This window comes from Thalassophryne amazonica, chromosome 12 (assembly GCF_902500255.1).
Source record: "Thalassophryne amazonica chromosome 12, fThaAma1.1, whole genome shotgun sequence".
NCBI classification, from domain to species: Eukaryota; Metazoa; Chordata; class Actinopteri; order Batrachoidiformes; family Batrachoididae; genus Thalassophryne; species Thalassophryne amazonica.
Genome location: NC_047114.1, coordinates 48,110,480 through 48,132,812, shown reverse-complemented (window position 1 = coordinate 48,132,812; position 22,333 = coordinate 48,110,480). Strand labels below are relative to the sequence as shown.

The 22,333-nt window shown below is 43.9% G+C and overlaps 1 protein-coding gene across 1 annotated transcript in view; it reads right to left on the bottom strand.

The window, feature by feature from the left end:
• The window catches only part of LOC117521240, a 569,076-nt gene that overhangs the window by 45,266 nt on the left and 501,477 nt on the right, over window positions 1-22,333 (bottom strand). Inside the window, exon 9 of the mRNA XM_034182574.1 lies at window positions 10,826-10,946. Coding sequence (XP_034038465.1) covers window positions 10,826-10,946 — 121 coding nt within the window. The remainder of the gene's footprint in view (window positions 1-10,825; window positions 10,947-22,333) is intronic.

Here is a 22,333-nt window from a genome sequence, read left to right as displayed (position 1 = left end):
CATGACGGACAAACACCTTCCCCCAGTTTTCGCAGCAAAGCCTGCAATTCTCCTTGCGTTTGTTCAGACAAATCCGGGCAACCTCTCACCCACACCAACTGCCACAGGCAATTCCGGACCAGCCTCAGTGACCGCAGCACTCACCAACGAGACCTGGACAACACCATCCTCCACAATCGACAGGGCCACATCATCAGGACCACACACATCAGAATCCTCAATATAATAAAGCCGACCCTAGTTTGTGGAAACGGCCGATCGAAACGCTATACGATGTGGGTTACACACACGAACCTGGACCCTCCCCTTCTTACTTCCACCAGGGCCCTTGCCACACCCACAACCCCAGAACCAGGCATAGCCTCCATCAAGGCACCATAATCCACCCCGCTTGGTCCCATCTTAGTACGACCCCACACCATCAACTCACTCTTTGGTGGAACAGAAATGCCATATTTAGAGGCCAACCTCACGTACCCCACCAAGCCATCCTCCGCTGAGGAAACCCTAACACCCCGGCACACAGCAAACGCATCCCTCCAGACCTTCTGTCTCTTAAAGGGCCGGTGGGCAGGCAGATTCCCCAGGACATTTAAACAAGGCATCCCAACAGGCTCCAATGACATTCATTCCAACAACTAAGGGGTTCGTACACTTCTCATCTTTAACAACCACCACTCCCCGACTCGGGACCATGATCCCGTCAACCTCTAAGTCTAGTACAGCATAACCAACACAAGGTATCTCTAACCCATTAACAGCGCTCAATCGAAACCACGTAGGAGCCTGCCCAAGCTTAATTTGTCCAAAATGCTTATTAAACAGGCTCTCTGCCATTAATGTAACTTGTGACCCTGTGTCCAAAAGACCACCAACCGAATTCCCTCAATAGTCAATTCTATAGTAGGGACATTGGCCAACAAAAGCATCAGAGGTCCTGGTCAATGGTGGTGTGCAGCAAACCCGGCAGCTCGGACCTCAGCAGCCGGGTCTACCAGTTTAAAGCTGGTTCAGGCTGTAACTACACAATACCGCGCAATAGTCCCACCTTCCACAACAATAGCAAATGGGCCTCCTCCACTCATCCCGATCATGGAATCGCCTAGATGAATACCGCTGATTCCGCATTGAGTTAGCAAACCTAGGTTGAGGTGAAACTGACTGTCTTCATGGTTTAAATTCCGCCACAACATCCTGCGCCAACCCCCTGACCTGTTCCTTAACCTCTGCCAAAATTTCACCCTTTAACTTCTCCCTCCAATCAGAACCCTGATGGGGTCCACCTGAACCATGCAATTTACCTACCGAAGCACAGGTTACATCCGACTGGACACCCCCATATTCTAAATCAAGCTGGAGGGCCTCCTGCTGCAACTCAGCAAAACCCAACTCGGGGTTCCGACAGCTAGACCTTCAAGGCCCTTCACGGAGTCCCAACAACAACTGATCTCGCAAAATGCTTTCAGAGGGGGCGTTATCAAAATCTAGATGTTGCAACTTACGGTACAATTCACACAACCTCAACATAAATGATTGTATAGGCTCATCTAGTCTCTGTGTACAACTGAAAAAACTAGACCTCAAAATAGGGGCGGGAACCCAGTCATCATATAATGAATCTAAATGAGCAAAAATTTTTGTGAGTTATACCTTTTCAATCCTCATCTAAAACTACAATTTGACGTTTAGCCTCCCCAGTCAGTGCTCCTAAGACAATACTTACTTTCCTTGCCTCTGTCAAATCCTGAAACCCCAAAAACCCCTTATCTGTTCCTTCCAATCACAATACCTTAATTCATCACCTGGCCCCCTAAATTTAGGGAGCCAAGGTGCACCTGGATACACTGACATCATCATATTTGCTCTTGTTTAGAAACACCAGCTCCCAAAAGTGAATCCTGTTCGTGACTGCCAAAATATGTAGAGCAAGGTTTATGTATTATTGTAAGTTTTGAATAATGAGTTAAAAGCACGAAATGTCCAATTTACGGTTATTGTCAAATAGAGCTGGAGTGACCAAACAAGGCAAACCTTATATTAATAATTTATTACCAATTTACAAGTAAAAAAGAGAAATCTTAAAATACAATTCTTAAAAGAAAAAAATATTAAAAAAACAACTTCCAGCAGAGCCGAACAGTCAACGAGCAGAGACACCAATCCGGACCCAACCAAACATCCACCAATCCGCGGACGTTTTCCTACTGTCAGCTTAGGGGCGTGTCCTTCTCATCCTCCGACGTGGCACGACGCACTCTCTCAGCCAGGAGGGAAGGCTCCTCCCCGGCTGTGGCACGTAACACCCCTCGTCGCTCGTCTCTCCTCCTGGCGTCTCTCTCCATCACCTCGCCTTCCGTGCACCTACACACACACACCCAGGCCGCGAGCACACAACTCCGTCCCCGAGGGAAACTCCAACTTTCTGCTTAAAAGCACCACCTCACAAAACACATGAGAGCGTACTCACAGACACGGCAGGGTTCTCCCCTGCCGCTGCGGATAATCCACGTTTATGGCATTTCTCCGGCGCGAGCATTCAGCTGGAACCAGTAACATCAACGTCAACACGACTCCCGTTATCCAGTCGCTCTCCTCACCAGCTGCTCTTCATGCCTTCCGCCACCAAATCCTTTCCTCTCCGTGAAGTGAAGTGGAATGGAGTGAAGTCCCTCCCTCACGCTACAAAACCCCTTTTTGTATCCACCACTTCACACTCCAGGGTGAGCTGATTGCAAAGATCCAAAAGAAATCAGTGTGCCCACAGTTACCATAGCAACCATCAAGGAGCGGCACTCCAAAATCCAACCAGCAAATAAACTTCCCCAAAGGCTGGATTACATCTGAATGTGCCAAGCAAGAAAACAAGGGCGCGTGACTGTGGTGGGAATGTCAGAAGTGATGGCTTCAGAGACTCACGAAGGATGCCCCACCAGCAATGTCATTTGGTTTCCACTGAAAGTAGCTAAATGCAGAAATGTCTTACAAGTAGCGCAAAAAAAAAAAAAACAAGGGCAAGCCGAGATTTCTGACGTCCGGCAAGGGTTGACGAGGATTCAAATAAAAGATATGTGCTTCACATCGTGAACCGGGCTTTACCTGGATTCCACAACGCAATGCAATAAGTGCATACGGATCCAGAATGGTCTGACCGATCAAGATGTTTCAATCTGATATTTAATTCAAAAAAGCTGAAACAAAATAGTGACTTCCTGATCTATTTTATATCGTGATGTCATATCTGTGAAGTAGTTTTGGCGTAATCCAGATCATCTCCAAAATGTAATGGAGTCTTCCAAGGTCTAACATCTACACTCAACAAAAAATATAAACGCCACACTTTAGGTTTTGCTCCCATTTTGTATGAGATGAACTCAAAGATCTAAAACTTTTTCCACATACACAATATCACCATTTCCCCTCAAATATTGTTCACAAACCAGTCTAAATCTGTGATAGTGAGCACTTCTCCTTTGCTGAGATAATCCATCCCACCTCACAGGTGTGCCATATCAAGATGCCGATTAGACACCATGATTAGTGGCACAGGTGTGCCTTAGACTGCCCACAATAAAAGGCCACTCTGTAAGGTGCAGTTTTATCACACAGCACAATGCCACAGATGTCCGCAAGATTTGAGGGAGCGTGCAATTGGCATGCTGACAGCAGGAATGTCAACCAGAGCTATTGCTCGTGTATTGAATGTTCATGTCTCTACCATAAGCCATCTCCAAAGGCGTTTCAGAGAATTTGGCAGTACATCCAACCAGCCTCACAACCGAAGACCACCGTGTAACCACACCAGCCCAGGACCTCCACATCCAGCATGTTCACCTCCAAGATCATCTGAGACCACCACTCGGACAGCTGCTGAAACAATCGGTTTGCATAACCAAAGAATTTCTGCACAAACTGTCAAAACCGTCTCAGGGAAGCTCATCTGCAGGCTCGTTGTCCTCATCTGGGTCTCGACCTGACTCCAGTTCGTCGTCGTAACCGACTTGAGTGGGCAAATGCTCACATTCGCTGGCGTTTGGCACGTTGGAGAGGTGTTCTCTTCACGGATGAATCCCGGTTCACACTGTCCAGGGCGAATGGCAGACAGCGTGTGTGGCATCGTGTGGGTGAGCGGTTTTCTGATGTCAATGTTGTGGATCGAGTGGCCCATGGTGGCGGTGGGGTTATGGTATGGGCAGGCGTCTGTTATGGACGAAGAACACAGGTTCATTTATTGATGGCATTTTGAATGCACAGAGATACCGTAACAAGATCCTGAGGCCCACTGTTGTGCCATACATCCAAGAACATCACCTCATGTTGCAGCAGGATAATGCACGGCCCCATGTTGCAAAGATCTGTACACAATTCTTGGAAGCTGAAATGTCCCAGTTCTTGCATGGCTGGCATACTCACCGGACATGTCACCCATTGAGCATGTTTGGGATGCTCTGGACCGGTGTATACGACAGTGTACCAGTTCCTGCCAATATCCAGCAACTTCGCACAGCCATTGAAGAGGAGTGGACCAACATTCCACAGGCCACAATTGACAACCTGATCAACTCTATGCGAAGGAGATGTGTTGCACTGCATGAGGCAAATGGTGGTCACACCAGATACTGACTGGTATCCCCCCCCCCAATAAAACAAAACTGCAACCTTTCAGAGTGGCCTTTTATTGTGGAGAGTCTAAGGGCACACCTGTGCACTAATCATGGTGTCTAATCAGCATCTTGATATGGCACACCTGTGAGGTGGGATGGATTATCTCAGCAAAAGAGAAGTGCTCACTATCACAGATTTAGACTGGTTTGTGAACAATATTGAGGGAAATGGTGATATTGTGTATGTGGAAAAAGTTTTAGATCTTTGAGTTCATCTCATACAAAATGGGAGCAAAACCAAAAGTGTTGCGTTTATATTTTGTTGCGTGTATGTGTGGTGAAAATGTGGTGAAAATCCATTAAGTAGTTTTGATGTAATCCTTAAAATCTTATATAAAGTGAAATCTTGATCCAGATTCTGGATCACCTGCAAAATTTAATGGAGTCTTCCATGGCCTAATATCAATCTGTGGGTAAAATTCCATCGAAATCATTCGTCAAAGTACAACCCCAATTCCAATGAAGATGGGACGATGTGTAAAATGTAAATAAAAACAGAATACATGATTTGCAAATCCTCTTCAACCTATATTCAATTGATACACCACAAAGACAAGATATTTATGTTCAAACTGATAAACTTTATTCTTTTTGTGCAAATATTTGGTCATTTTGAAATGGATGCCTGCAACACGTTTCAAAAAGCTGGGACAGGATATGTTTACCACTGTGTTACATCACCTTTCCTTCTAACAACACTCAGTAAGTGTTTGGGAACTGAGGACACTCATGGTTGGGTAAAAAGGAGCATCCCCAAAAGTCTCAGCCATTCACAAGCAAAGATGGGGTGAGGATCACCTCTTGAAAAAATAGTCCAACAGTTTAACAACAAGTTTCTCAATATTCAATTGCAAGGAATTTAGGGATTCCATCATCTACAGTCCATAATATAATCAGAAATTCAGAGAATCTGGAGAACTTTCTACGTGCAAGCGGCAAGGCCGAAAACCAACATTGAATGCCCGTGACCTTCGATCCCTCAGGCGGCGCTGCATTAAATACCGACATCATTGTGTAAAGGATCTACCACGTGGACTCAGGAATACTTCAGAAAACCATTGTCAGTTAACACATTTCGTCTCTACATCTACAAGTGCAAGTTAAAACTCTATCATGCAAAGTGAAACCCATACATCAGAACATCCAGAAACGCCACCCCGCCTTCTCTGGGCCCGAGCTCATTGAAATAGAGAGACGCAAAGTGGAAAAGTGTGCTGTGGTCTGATGAGTCCACATTTCAAATTGTTTTTGGAAATCACGGACGTCGTGTCCTCTGGACAAAAGAGGAAAAAAGACCATCCAGATTGTTACCAGCGCAAAGTTCAGAAGCCAGCATCTGCGATGGTATGGGGTTGTGTTAGTGCCCATGGCATGGACAACTTACACATCTGTGATGGCACCATCAATGCTGAAAGGTACATCCAGGTTTTGGAGCAACACATGCTGCCATCCAAGCAACATCTTTTTCAGGGACGTCCCTGCTTATTTCAGCAAGATAATGCCAAGCCACATTCTGCACATGTTACAACAGCATGGCTTCATAGTAAAAGTGTGCAGGTACTAGACTGGCCTGCCTGTAGTCGAGACCTGTCACCCATTGAAAATGTGTGGTGCATTATGAAGCGCAAAATACGACAACGGCGACCCTGGACTGTTGAACAACTGAATTCGTACATCAAGCAAGAATGGGAAAGAATTCCACCTACAAAGCTTCAACAATTAGTGTCCTCAGTTCCTAAACGCTTATTGAGTGTTGTTAGAAGGAAAGGTGATGTAACACAGTGGTAAACATACCACTGTCCCAGCTTTTTTGAAACGTGTTGCAGGCATCCATTTCAAAATGAGCAAATATTTGCACAAAAACAATAAAGTTATGAGTTTGAACATTAAATATCTTGTCTTTGTGGTGTATTTAATTGAATACAGGTTGAAGAGGATTTGCAAATCATTGTATTCTGTTTTTATTTACATTTTACCAGCGATGCCGGTAATGCGTTACTCTAATCTGACCACTTTTTTTAGTAACGAGTAATCTAACACGTTAATCTTTCCAAATCAGTAATCAGATTAAAGTTACTTCTAAAAAGTAACTAGTAATCTAACTTAGTTACTTTTCCAACTGAGTATCAGTAAGTAACTAAGTTACTTTTTCAAGGAGGAATCAGTAATCAGTAATTGGATTACTTTTTCAAAGTAACTTGGCAACACTGCATTTACACAACGTCCCAACTTATTTGGAATTGAGGTTTGTAGCTTTGACATAACGCCAATGATTTTATTACGTCCTGGCAGACATATAAAGAACAAGCAGTTTCCACATTCCTTCTGAAAAATTGTATTTTCTCTCTTACTCGAGTACTCTTTTAGAACCCGTAATCTACTTTTTACTTGAGAAAGTGCTCACCACATCCACAGGCAGTGAAACGAAACACCACCTGTGTTTGAACTATGACACAAATGTATCGATGGAAGACAGAAAAAGAGGCAGCAAACAGCAATCCCTGTCCAGATAGGTCCATAGCTGTTTTTCCAAAAATCTATAGCAGTTACGTCACTAAATGCACACTTTGCCTCCCAAGGAACTCACAAGTTGAGAACTGTTGATGTGTCAGTTTAAAAGATACTGAAATGAACTAAATACATACTCCTGACTTTTGATCACATCTAATTTAGCTATGAAAAGCCACTTCTAATAGGACATTGACCTTGAACATTTTTTGCAAGGTAAAATTTGTGGAATTGGTAAACTAGTGTTGGTGGAGGTTTCTATTTACAAGCTCTAGCTTGACCATTTCGCTAGCATGAAGGCCTTTAGGCACCAATGCAACATACAAAGTCAGCTTAGTTTAGTCAGCTTAGTATGTCACATTGGATTTCCCAGTCTTCTAATTCATGTGACATCAGAAGCTGACTACTTGGTACCCTCTGCCTGTTGCTTGTACACTAAACCTAACCACTTCCAAACATGCCTAAAACTAACTAAACTGTCCTTTAATAACTAACACTAATCCATTAAAAGTATTTTTGACTGTCCTTTAATCCCTGCAACACTGACCACACTTCTAACAGCTATATGTACGAGCTGTGCCCCAAGTGGAACCACCCTTCCCCTGCCAAACAATCCACCATGAGCACACAGTGTGAGGACTTGATGACTTGAGCTTAATACTTTTGCTTCTGTTGGTGAATGTAGTTCACACACACACATATATCACCCCAGAGAAAACAGAATGCATCCTTATGTACTTATATTTGTTTGGTCTGCCCTTGGCAACAATAATGCATCTAAACACTTCCTATAATTTGACAAGTGCTTTCTCATCTCTGTGGAGAGATCTTAGCCACTGTTCCTGTGAAGAGCTGTATTAATGTGATTTTGAGCATGAAACCTGTGCTTCTCATGTTTTACAAATTCTTCTCTACAGGACTCTGAATAAGTCTTAAACATTAACAATGAGAATAATGCCAGTTTTGCACAGCCTGATTAAAGGCAGGAATCTGCATCCCCGTCGTTGTCTGAAAAGTACAAACATGGAATGGACAGGTGTTGTTGTTAGAGTGTTCCAAGGGGTAAGCTTTGATGGTCCAAAAAGAGGCACAGCATAAAGCAGTGGCTGCTTGAGGCTGACTCAAAAAAAGAGCTGGCTCCATAGAAGCCCATATTAAAATCTCCAACTTAGAGCAGAAATAACAATGTTTACAGCCTGGGACAAAAAGCCAAACATGGTTTTGGTCTCTAGTTTACCTTTGTGCTGCTATGGAGGACCCGCAAAGACCGAAAACACATTGGAGGGATTATATTTCCTATTCAATTATTTTATTTCATTTATATAGCGTCAAATCACAACAAAGTTACCTCAAGGTGCTTCCACACAAGTAAGGGGCTAACCTTACCAACCAGGTCACCTGTGTGACAGTGGTAAGGAACACTGCCTCTGATGTATTGAGGAAGAAACCTCAAGCAGACTAGACTCAAACGGGTGACCTTCTGCTTGGGCTATGCTACCGACACAATTTACAAAACCCATTTACAAAACGAATACACAGGAAATTTTGCCTTGTGCACAGGACGAGAGGTTTTCTAGGTGTCTTGGAAAGGCCTTCAGGATCCCCCGGGAAGAGTAACAGGACTTGGCTGAGGATAGGGAAGCGTGGGTGAGCTAGTTGGCCTAGTGCCACCGTGACCCAGACCTGGATAAGTGGAAGAAAATGAATGAATAATGAATATCTGGTAACAATATGGGTTGCTGTGTGTTTAATTCCTCTCCAGTATTTTTGTCTTGTGAAATTTTCCTCTTGTTTAATAATCTTGTATGCTAAATACATTAACACATTAACAGCTATTGGTCACTTGATGACACAGGTCTGGTTAATCCACAATTCTGAAGGAAATAAGCAGGTCATAATTTTTAATTGCCCATGCTGCCAGTCTACTCTGTGTAACCCTGATCCTGTCAGAGCTCAGAAGCCAAGCAGAGTAGGTCCTGGTTAGTACCTGGAAGGGAGACTGTGTGTGTGTGTTTCTGAGTAAACCTGCAGTTGTTTCAGGAAGGGCATCCAGCATAAATGTTGCCAAAATCACCAACCTGGATCTGCTGTGGCAACCTTGAACATCTGGAGCAGCTGAAAACCACCACCAATTTTAAGGCTAAAACCAAAGCCCCGTGTTATAGACACTCATCAGATCCCCTCATGGATTGTTTGTTTTTTTAAAACAGGTAGACCCACCATATCCAATGCCTTCCCTGTGTCCCATTTTAAGCCTTTGAGTTCACACCACTTCCCTCCCAGTTGTTGTGATTTTTTTGCTTTTTTGCTTTGTTTTGCCTTGCCGTGTTTGGACCATGTTTCGTTTTTGACCTCGCTCCCTGCCCCAGCCCCTGTATTTTGTCTTCTGGTGTTTTGGAACTGTGCTTGTTTTTTGACCATGCCTCTGCTTGACTGCTGCCTGTATTGTCACCTCACTGACAGCCTTCCTGTGTACTGTACCCCAGCTTGATTTTTTTTGGAGATAAAGCCTTTTACTCCTACCTTTGAGTTTTGAGTCTGCATATGTGTTCAACCACCTTCTGTGCCACGGCACCTCAGTTCATGACACCCCTTTGCTGCATCTCGCACAGGTGTCTCCGAATCTGTGCAGGGTACAATGAAATCTCAAGACTATCAAAGGCATTCTGGAGCAAAATGTGTTCCCCAGTGTCAGAAAGCTTGGTCTGAGTCACAGGCCATGAGTTCTCCAACAGGATAATGATCCAAAGCAAACAGCTAAAAACACCCAAGAATGGCTAAGACTATTCTGGAGTGGCCTTCTATGAGCCCTGATCCTAAATCCTATAGAACATTTGTGGAAGGAGCTGAAACATGCAGTCTGGAGAAGGCATCCTTCAAACCTGAGACAGATGGCTCACTTTGCTCAAGACGAGTAGGCCAAAATACCTGTCGATAGGCGCAGATGTCTCATTGAGGGTTACAGAAATCACCTGACTGCAGTGATTACCTCAAAAGGTTGTGCTGCAAAATATTAACTAAAAAGCACCATCAGTTTTGCTGAGGCAAGTTTCATCAGTTTGTTTTTTAAAATGATTCCATCAAGCCACAATTCAAAAACAATGTCTGATTAGTTTAAATTAACTTTCATTAGTTAAGTTGCAGTACATTTTTATTTATTACTTTTGTCAGTTTCAAGTTATTCAGTAACCATTGTGAATTTTTCTTTCATTTAATGGAAGGGTGTCAATACTTTTGTCCACATGTGTATGTATGTGAAGCTGTCTGTGGAAGTGAGATCTCCTGTAAGTGGTAAGCAACAAAATCCTGCACTCTTCACTCACTACCTACAGTTATTAGCAATCAATAAGGGTTAGAACAAAAACTGGCATGAGTCAGGATCAGGGTTAGGGTCAGGAACTGGAAATTGACTGGTTTTCTGCTTGGACCCAAGGCTGTTCCATGATATAGCTTTCAGTGCACCTCTACATAGCACATACAACTCCAACACAACCTAGTCTTTCATCTCACAAGACACCCTGAGTGCCCTCTTCAGAATCACTCAGACCTCCTCCAAGTCTAAATTGGCTAAAGTACATTTTGACTGGATAGGAAAGCTCCACAACGCATTCAGTCAGCATGCACACATTTATGTAAAACAGCAGTGAGACACGTACCTGTCCAATGGAGGATGAGTCACACATTGCAGTTGTGTATTGCCTGTCCAGCTCGGGCGCATTGTCATTCAGGTCCAGCGTCTCTATTGCAACCAAAACCCTTGACACCTGGCCAGATTGTCTGAAAGAACCAAATTGGGACAAAAGGTTTCAATGGGTACAAGATACAAGTGCTCATCTTTACAGTGCCATGAGCAAGCTTGTATACTTCATGGTCTCTTCTGTTTTTCATCATGAGTACAAAAAATACAGCATCTTTTAAAGGACAGTTTAGTTAGGAAATGCTTTTTCCAAACTCAGCTGTCCATTATTCTGTTCAAGCCCATATTCCTAACTTGATCAGGACCATAGTCTACTCATCCAGCCGGTTTCCACATGTGACTCATTGGCAATCCCTCCATTCCCAGTTGGCACATTACAAAGGACTTCTTGAACCTGAATATGATGGACCCTGCAACCTGTTCTGGACTCCTGCCAAGCTTTTAATTAAAAGAAAACTTTGAGCTCAGTAGTTTTGATGTGAGCCTTTATCTGTGTGTCACTAATCTACATTTTGACTTTGAGTTTTCACAGTTTGAGACCTGATAGTACTGTAGATATTATGCTGTTGTTTTGTTTGTCTTGTGTTTTGTAGTTGTTATATTTGAAGGTGTGCTTCTGTATTGTGAAGTTTCTGTATTGTGAAGTTTATCCTGATATTCCAATATTTTTAGTGTTCTTCTGATAGTACATACTGTGGTTTAGTTTATAACTTTGTTTTGAGGAATAAACCTTGTTAGAATTGCTGATGCATCACCGTGTATGTGCTCCCCGCTACCTGACTTAATTAAACAGCTTATTTCTATTGTGTGGGAAAAAAGCCATTCAACACAACAATGGGTAGGTATTGCCACATTTTATGAGCAAGTTGAAACCAAGAACTGAGAATAATTTAAAGCCTGTAAAGGCTGTGAAGTTTTTTACAATTTAAGTTATAAAGAATGTTTCTTTGTTACATTATAATTTTGGTTTGCAGTACTCAATTAAATAATTAACTAGCTTATATCACTAATGTGATAAAAGGTTTGCTCTGGTCTAGTGCAGATAGCTCAGTGGATAAGGAGCTGTTCTGATAATATGTTGACCTGGGTTCCAATCCTGCTCACGCTACCTGTCTGAATCCTTGGATATGACACTTAACCTGTGTGGTTTCAGTCTACCCAGATGTAAATGGGCACCAACCATGGCTGGGGGAAGTACCTGCATTGGACTGGTGTCCAGCCCAGCCCAAGTTATAGACTCCCACCCACTTCAGAATACAGAATCCAGAGAAATGCATTGGCACCAATGGGCCTCAGGGCCAATGTAGTGGCTGCACTGTGCGTTGTGTTGTTATGACCCTGCCCATCGCTCCCCTTGGGACGCAACTCACGATCTCCAGCATGGGAGTCAAACTCTCTAACAGGCTTTTAAACAGCCGCGTCGTCACCACAAACATGCGTCTAAAATCTGTGTTTGTCCTCACAGTACCCGCGTACACAAACTGCCCCACACTGTTGTTGCTAAATTTTGGACATCTTGAAATTAGCGCCACGCTCAGAGATGAGCCTCGTTAGCCGAATATTCTGCCTCTAAGAGCCTCTCAGAGCCACTATTCTCCCACAGTTGTTGAATAACTAGACTCGTACGAAAAAAAAACATGGTACATGGTTCATTTTTCATCCTTCATTATTCAGTGAGAACCATGGCTTTAGGCCATTCTAACAGCAACAGAGATGTAATTAACAATCCACAGACAAAAAAGTAATCAGCATGCAAACCAAAGTCCAGAACAGAGTCTGATTCGAAAAAAGTTCCAATTATAGCACGTTCTTAAATGTGTAAATCAGCATCCATTTGGCAGTTTGTCACGGGTGCTGTAAGTATAGGTGTGCCATTGTCTAGGGATCCACAGACACCACCAAACTATAGGTCACAGTTGTGGCAACACACCTCAGACACAGAAAAAGACAGCAGAATCAGTTGGCCAGAACTACAGCACCTAAAACACTAACTCCTAACAGTAAACACAGACAGCAAATAGATCCGGGCCGGAGTAGTCCAACATCTGGTACCAATCCTGAAAACAGATCCGATCCAGACAGTTTTGCACCCTGGCCCAGATCTGGCACGCTCCGCTTTAACAGTTCTGGAACAGATCCGACCAGATCTGAACTGGATCCGCAAAACCACCAACCGTTTACAGACCATATCTGGCACGGATCTGGGACAGATGTGGTCCACATCACAGCACCGTGGCAGGAACATGGGGCATAACGATAAGCAATTTATCTGCACTCGGTAGAAACTATCCATTAGTGGTTGTAAACTCTGAACTCTGTAATCGTGATTGTCCACTAAGGCTTTTTTAATGCTTATTGCAAAGCGGTTTGTTTCTTTACCGACAATCAAGTTTTATAAGTCCAGGGACACTGATCTGTGTGTTATAGATACAAATCAGTTTCCTCGGATCCACAGAACTAACCCTGTAAAACTTGTTCCTGCCACGGTGCTGTGATGTGGTCCACATCTACCCCAGATCCGTGCCAGATATGGTCTGTAAACGGTTGGTCTTTTGCGGATCCAGTTCAGATCTAGTCCGGATCTGTTTCCAGAACTGTAAAGCGGAGCTGTGCCGGATCTGGGCCAGGGTGCAAAAACTGTCTGGACCGGATCTGTTTTCAGGATTGGTACCAGATGTTGGACTACATCCGGCCCGGATCTATTTGCTGTCTGGGAACCAACAGAGAAGCACAGAGTTTACTAATGTGATCGCTGGCAACTAGCATCTGCTTCAGTATGGACCGAGAATATAGAATATAGTGAGGCTGAGCCTTGCTCTAATGACAATGACACAGTTTAAAAGGAAAGGACAAATGGTAGGATACAATGCACATATGCAATATGAAAGGGAAAGCAGATGAGTCTTTAATCTAGACTTGACTAACTCTAGAGAATGAGACTGTTTTATGTGTGCAGACAGATTGTTCCACAGAACAGGCGCATGTGTCTAAACCAGTGGTGTCCAAATTATTCCAGAAAGGGCCGATAGGGTCAATCAATTCAATCAATCAATTTTATTTATATAGCGCCAAATCACAACAAACAGTTGCCCCAAGGCGCTTTATATTGTAAGGCAAGGCCATACAATAATTACGTAAAAACCCCAACGGTCAAAACGACCCCCTGTGAGCAAGCACTTGGCGACAGTGGGAAGGAAAACTCCCTTTTAACAGGAAGAAACCTCCAGCAGAACCAGGCTCAGGGAGGGCAGTCTTCTGCTGGGACTGGTTGGGGCTGAGGGAGAGAACCAGGAAAAAGACATGCTGTGGAGGGGAGCAGAGATCAATCACTAATGATTAAATGCAGAGTGGTGCATAAAGAGCAAAAGGAGAAAGAAACACTCAGTGCCTCATGGGAACCCCGCAGCAGTCTAAGTCTATAGCAGCATGACTAAGGGATGGTTCAGGGTCACCTGATCCAGCCCTAACTATAAGCTTTAGCAAAAAGGAAAGTTTTAAGCCTAATCTTAAAAGTAGAGAGGGTGTCTGTCTCCCTGATCTGAATTGGGAGCTTGTTCCACAGGAGAGGAGCGTTAAAACTGAAGGCTCTGCCTCCCATTCTACTCTTACAAACCCTAGGAACTACAAGTAAGCGTGCAGTCTGAGAGCGAAGCGCTCTATTGGGGTGATATGGTACTATGAGGTCCCTAAGATAAGATGGACCTGATTATTCAAAACCTTATAAGTAAGAAGAAGAATTTTAAATTCTATTCTAGAATTAACAGGAAGCCAATGAAGAGAGGCCAATATGGGTGAGATATGCTCTCTCCTTCTAGTCCCCGTTAGTACTCTAGCTGCAGCATTTGAATTAACTGAAGGCTTTTCAGGGAACTTTAGGACAACCTGGTAATAATGAATTACAATAGTCCAGCCTAGAGGAAATAAATGCATGAATTAGTTTTTCAGCATCACTCTGAGACAAGACCTTTCTAATTTTAGAGATATTGCGTAATTGCAAAAAAGCAGTCCTACATATTTGTTTAATATGCGCATTGAATGACATATCCTGATCAAAAATGACTCCAAGATTTCTCACAGTATTACTAGAGGTCAGGGTAATGCCATCCAGAGTAAGGATCTGGTTAGACACCATGTTTCTAAGATTTGTGGGGCCAAGTACAATAACTTCAGTTTTATCTGAGTTTAAAAGCAGAAAATTAGAGGTCATCCATGTCTTTATGTCTGTAAGACAATCCTGCAGTTTAGCTAATTGGTGTGTGTCCTCTGGCTTCATGGATAGATAAAGCTGGGTATCATCTGCGTAACAATAAAAATTTAAGCAATGCCGTCTAATAATACTGCCTAAGGGAAGCATGTATAAAGTGAATAAAATTGGTCCTAGCACAGAACCTTGTGGAACTCCATAATTAACCTTAGTCTATGAAGAAGATTCCCCATTTACATGAACAAATTGTAATCTATTAGATAAATATGAATCAAACCACCGCAGCGCAGTGCCTGTAATACCTATGGCATGCTCTAATCTCTGTAATAAAATTTTATGCTCAACAGTATCAAAAGCAGCACTGAGGTCTAACAGAACAAGCACAGAGATGAGCCAACTGTCTGAGGCCATAAGAAGATCATTTGTAACCTTCACTAATGCTGTTTCTGTACTATGATGAATTCTAAAACCTGACTGAAACTCTTCAAATAGACCATTCCTCTGCAGATGATCAGTTAGCTGTTTTACAACTACCCTTTCAAGAATTTTTGAGAGAAAAGGAAGGTTGGAGATTGGCCTATAATTAGCTAAGATAGCTGGGTCAAGTGATGGCTTTTTAAGTAATGGTTTAATTACTGCCACCTTAAAAGCCTGTGGTACATAGCCAACTAATAAAGATAGATTGATCATATTTAAGATCGAAGCATTAAATAATGGTAGGGCTTCCTTGAGCAGCCTGGTAGGAATGGGGTCTAATAGACATGTTGATGGTTTGGATGAAGTAACTAATGAAAATAACTCAGACAGAGCAATCGGAGAGAAAGAGTCTAACCAAATACCGGCATCACTGAAAGCAGCCAAAGATAACAATACGTCTTTGGGATGGTTATGAGTAATTTTTTCTCTAATAGTTAAATTTTATTAGCAAAGAAAGTCATGAAGTCATTACTAGTTAAAGTTAAAGGAATACTCGGCTCAATAGAGCTCTGACTCTTTGTCAGCCTGGCTACAGTGCTGAAAAGAAACCTGGGGTTGTTCTTATTTTCTTCAATTAGTGATGAGTAGTAAGATGTCCTAGCTTTACAGAGGGCTTTTTATAGAGCAACAGACTCTTTTTCCAGGCTAAGTGAAGATCTTCTAAATTAGTGAGATGCCATTTCCTCTCCAACTTACGGGTTATCTGCTTTAAGCTGCGAGTTTGTGAGTTATACCACAGAGTCAGGCACTTCTGATTTAAAGCTCTCTTTTTCAGAGGAGCTACAGCATCCAAAGTTGTCTTCAATGAGGATGTAAAACTATTGACGAGATACTCTATCTCACTTACAGAGTTTAGGTAGCTACTCTGCACTGTGTTGGTATATGGCATTAGAGAACATAAAGAAGGAATCATATCCTTAAACCTAGCTACAGTGCTTTCTGAAAGACTTCTAGTGTAATGAAACTTATTCCCCACTGCTGGGTAGTCCATCAGAGTAAATGTAAATGTTATTAAGAAATGATCAGACAGAAGGGAGTTTTCAGGGAATACTGTTAAGTCTTCAAATTCCATACCATAAGTCAGAACAAGATCTAAGATATGATTAAAGTGGTGGGTGGACTCATTTACATTTTGAGCAAAGCCATTTGAGTCTAATAATAGATTAAATGCAGTGTTGAGGCTGTCATTCTCAGCATCTGTGTGGATGTTAAAATCGCCCACTATAATTATCTTATCTGAGCTAAGCACTAAGTCAGACAAAAGGTCTGACAATTCACAGAGAAACTCACAGTAATGACCAGGTGAACGATAGATAATAACAAATAAAACTGGTTTTTGGGACTTCCAATTTGGATGGACAAGACTAAGAGTCAAGCTTTCAAATGAATTAAAGCTCTGTCTGGGTTTTTGATTAATTAATAAGCTGGAATGGAAGATTGCTGCTAATCCTCCGCCTCGGCCCATGCTACGAGCATTCTGGCAGTTAGTGTGACTCGGGGGTGTTCACTCATTTAAACTAACATATTCATCCTGCTGTAACCAGGTTTCTGTAAGGCAGAATAAATCAGTATGTTGATCAATTATTATATCATTTACTAACAGGGACTTAGAAGAGAGAGACCTAATGTTTAATAGACCACATTTAACTGTTTAAGTCTGTGGTGCAGTTGAAGGTGCTATATTATTTTTTCTTTTTGAATTTTTATGCTTAAATAGATTTTTGCTGGTTATTGGTGGTCTGGGAGCAGGCACCGTCTCTACGGGGATGGGGTAATGAGGGGATGGTAGGGGGAGAGAAGCTGCAGAGAGGTGTGTAAGACTACAACTCTGCTTCCTGGTCCCAGCCCTGGATAGTCACGGTTTGGAGGATTTAAGAAAATTGGCCAGATTTCTAGAAATGAGAGCTGCTCCATCCAAAGTGGGATGGATGCCGTCTCTCCTAACAAGACCATGTTTTCCCCAGAAGCTTTGCCAATTATCTATGAAGCCCACTCATTTTTTGGACACCACTCAGACAGCCAGCAATTCAAGAAGAACATGCGGCTAAACATGTCACTCCCGGTCCGATTGGGGAGGGGCCCAGAGAAAACTACAGAGTCCGACATTGTTTTTGCAAAGTTACACACCGATTCAATGTTAATTTTAGTGACCTCCGATTGGCGTAACCGGGTGTCATTACTGCCGATGTGAATTACAATCTTACCAAATTTACACTTAGCCATAGCCAGCAGTTTCAAATTTCCTTCAATGTCGCCTGCTCTGGCCCCTGGAAGACAATTGACTATGGTTGCTGGTGTCGCTAACTTCACATTTCTCAAAACAGAGTCGCCAATAACCACAGTTTGATCCTCGGCGGGTGTGTCGTCGAGTGGGGAAAAACGGTTAGAAATGTGAACGGGTTGGCGGTGTACACGGGGCTTCTGTTTAGGACTACGCTTCCTCCTCACAGTCACCCAGTCGGCCTGCTTTCCCGGCTGCTCGGGATCTGCCAAAGGGAAACTAACGGCGGCTAAGCTACCTTGGTCTGCACCGACAACAGGGGCCTGGCTAGCTGTAGAATTTTCCACGGTGCAGAGCCGAGTCTCCAATTCGCCCAGCCTGGCCTCCAAAGCTACGAATAAGCTACACTTATTACAAGTACCATTACTGCTAAAGGAGGCCGAGGAATAACTAAATATTTCACACCCAGAGGAGAAAAGTGCGGGAGAGACAGGAGAAGCCGCCATGCTAAATCGGCTAAGAGCTAGTAGCTGTGCTAAGCTAGCGGATTCCTAAAAACACACAAAGTGAATAATGTGTAAAGTGCTTTAGTTAAGGCATGTGAAGATTACACTGTGAAACAAATCGTTATCTAGTTAACTAGATCAATCTAACTGCACAGATTAAACAGCTAACAGATACAGCAAAACACCGCTGTGCTCCGGAACAGGAAGTGATACAATACCGCAGTGAGAGCCAACCACCAGTAGAGGCAAGCTATGAGGTCCAGGTTTTTATTAACTTCCCTTTGAGCAGGTGGGATGAGTTCATCAGTGACATCACCTGCTGGAGTCAGTGGCTGCAAAGAAAACCTGCACCCTCTCGGCCCTTTCTGGAATAGTTTGGACACCACTGGTCTAAACACTTAAAGTTTCAAAATTACTGCTTTACTTTAAAGCTAAAACATAAAGCTGATATTTTCACTTTGTAAAACGACAGACATGATGTTAATTTCAATAACTTGTCTGCAATTAGTTTGTTTAAAATTATAGCCATAAGTCAAAACTGTCTGCCTGTGCAAGACTCCAGTGAAATGGCCGGCATGTCTGTATGGTGTGAAGAGAAATTATCTTTTTTCTTCCCTCCCTCTTCCTTTCTGTCTGGTAGTCAGCTCTCCTCTGCCTGCAGAGGATAGAGCTCTACCATTCATGACTGTCTGTCCGCTACAAAACATGTAACACACAGGCACAAAAATCTTTGATTTCAGACTTTACAAATGTTTTTAACTGTTAAGCTTTATTCACTATGCGTGCAAAAATATGTTATCAGTGTAAAAGTTATCGGAACTAAATTTATTGGAAGCTAATTGGTCCGCAGATGGTTTTCAAAGTTATCTGGAAAGCTAATCCGCGAATGAAAACGTTAGCTTTGATAATTAGCAGTTACTGTGCCCACCACTGCTATTACAGTGGCTTGCAAAAGTATTCAGCCCCTTGGTATTTCACAAATTTTAATTTATTTATGGGATTTCAAATAGAAAAAGTAAATCAGGCTTCTCAATATAAAAATTTCTAAAATGATCTTCCTTAGACTCAAACTGAAAACAAATCTCTACAACTTGATATAAATTAATTAAAAATATAAAACCCAAGATGATAGGTTGCATAAGTAATCAGCCCCCCTTTGGTATAATACCTGTAAATAATCAGTGAAATTGCCAGTTTTCTTCAGACAAGTCAGGAGATGGATACATGAAAATTTCCAAGTCACTGAATATGTCCTGAACTTTATTTACATCAGTTATGAAGAAATACAAACAATATGGCACTCTATGGTAAATCTGTGTGGAGTAGACAGCTCTCAAAAACTGAGTGACTGTGCAAGGAGGAGAAGAGTGAGGAAAGCCACCAAGACACGCAGACAACCCAGAAAAAGTTTTAGGCTTCTGCGGCTGTGATTGAAGAAATTGTGCACAGTGCAAATTCTGTATTTTGTATCTCCAGTTATATCTACAGCTTCATGATGAAGTGGTATAGAGGAGGGTCTTCTTTCACTAAAACATCAAATTTCAACTTGCATCTCAGATGTACCTTCTGACAAATTGTAGCTGAACTTTCAGGTCTTCTTTTTAAGAAAACCCTCCTCTGCTACACTTCATCATGAAGCTGTATAACTGGGGATATAAAATCCAAAACTTGCACTGTGCACAATTTCTCCAATCACAGCCACAGAAGGCAGTAATTTCTTCTGGGTTGTCTAGGTGACTTGTTGGCTTTCCTCACTCTTCTCCTTCTTGCACAGTCACTCAGTTTTTGAGAACTGTCTACTCCACACAGATTTACCATAGAGTGCCATACTGTTTGTATTTCTTCATAATTGATGTAAATAAAGTCCAAGACATATTCAGTGACGTTGAAATGTTCATGTATCCATCCCCTGACTTTTCTGAAGAAAACTGGCAATAAAACTGATTATTTACAGGTATTATGCCAAAGGGGCCCATTACTTGTGCAACCTATCATCTTGGCTTTTATATTTTAATTACTTTATATCAGGTTGTAGACATTTACTTTCAGTCTGAGTTTAAGAAAGATAATTTAGAAATTTTTACGAGGTCTATTAGAAAAGTATCCGACCTTATTATTTTTTTCAAAAACCATATGGATTTGAATCACGTGTGATTGCGTCAGACAAGCTTGAACCCTCGTGCGCATGCGTGAGTTTTTCCACGCCTGTCGGTTGCGTCATTCGCCTGTGAGCAGGCTTTGACTGAGGAGTGGTCCAGCCCCTTCGTCGTTGTTTCATTGCCAGGAAATGGCGGAATGATTTGGGCTTTTTTTCCATCAGAATTTTTTCAGAAACTGTTAGAGACTGGCAGCTGGAAACCATTAGAAAAATTTATCTGGCTTTCGGTGAAAATGTTACGGGCTTGGTAGAGAATAAGGAGTGTTACTGTCACTTTAAGGACGGCCCCCAGCGGCTGTGGGGCGCGCCGCGCTCCGAAGCCACCATCTACAGGCTGAACGACCATTTCATTTCTAAACGGATGGCTGTCTGGATCCGTGACCATCGTGTGCCATTTCTCTGGTTATCACAAGAGCTGGACATCAACCATTTTCCGGCAGATTTCACTTTTAACAAGAGATTTTGTCATGGAAAGCCGAGCGGAGGCTTCGCATGACATGATGGATTCGCTGCTGGAACGAGGCGCCCGACCAGGCTTGTCCGGGTGGTGGCGGTAGAAATCGGCCAGGAGGGCCGGGTCCAGGATGAAGCTCCTCTTCACCCAGGAGTGTTCTTCGAGTCCGTACCCCTCCCAGTCCACCAAATACTGGAAGCCCCGGCCCATCCTACGGACATCCAAGAGCCGGCGCACAGTCCAAGCCGGCTCGCCATCGATGATCCGGGCAGGAGGTGGTGCCGGACCCGGAGTACAGAGGGGTGAGGTGTGATGCGGCTTAATCCGGGACACATGGAAAACGGGATGGATCCGCAGCGAGGCCGGAAGCTGAAGCCTCACTGCGGCTGGACTGATGACCTTGAGGACCTTGAATGGACCGATGTACCGATCCTGCAGTTTAGGTGAGTCCACTTTGAGGGGAATGTCCTTTGTTGACAACCACACTTCCTGCCCTGGCCGATACGTAGGGGCCGGGGTCCGCCGACGGTCTGCATGGGCTTTCGTCCTCATCCGGGCCCTCAGCAAAGCAGAACGGGCGGCACGCCACACCCGACGGCACTTCCGCAGGTGGGCCTGGACCGAGGGCACACAGACCTCTCCCTCAACCACCGGAAACAAAGGAGGCTGGTACCCCAGACACACCTCAAAAGGGGAGAGGCCGGTGGCTGACGACACCTGGCTGTTATGGGCATACTCGATCCAGGTCAAATGGGTACTCCAGGCCGCCGGGTGCGCGGCCGTCACGCAACGCAGGGCCTGTTCCACCTCCTGATTGGCCCGTTCTGCTTGCCCGTTGGTCTGGGGATGATACCCGGAAGAGAGACTCACCGTGGCCCCCAGTTCCCGGCAGAAGCTCTTCCAGACTTGCAAGGAGAACTGGGGACTGCGATCGGAGACGATGTCTGTTGGAATCCCATGCAGCCGGATGACGTGGTGGACCAGGAGGTCCGCTGTCTCCTGGGCAGTCGGGAGCTTCGGGAGTGCCACGAAGTGGGCCGCCTTGGAGAATCGGTCCACTATCGTGAGGATGGTAGTGTTGCCCTGGGACGGCGGGAGGCCCGTGACAAAATCCAGGCCGATGTGGGACCAGGGGCGATGAGGCACGGGCAACGGCTGGAGCAGTCCCGATGCCCTGCGGTGATCAGCCTTGCCCCTGGCGCAGGTGGTGCAGGCCTGGATATAATCCCGGACATCGGCCTCTAGGGACGCCCACCAGAAGCGCTGCCGGACAACTGCCACGGTTCTTCGCACCCCCGGATGACAGGAGAACTTGGAGCCGTGACAGAAGTCCAGGACTGCAGCCCTAGCCTCTGGTGGGACGTAAAGTCTGTTCTTCGGCCCAGTTCCGGGGTCCGGGCTTCGTGCCAGGGCCTCCCGGACGGTTCTCTCTACGTCCCAGGTGAGG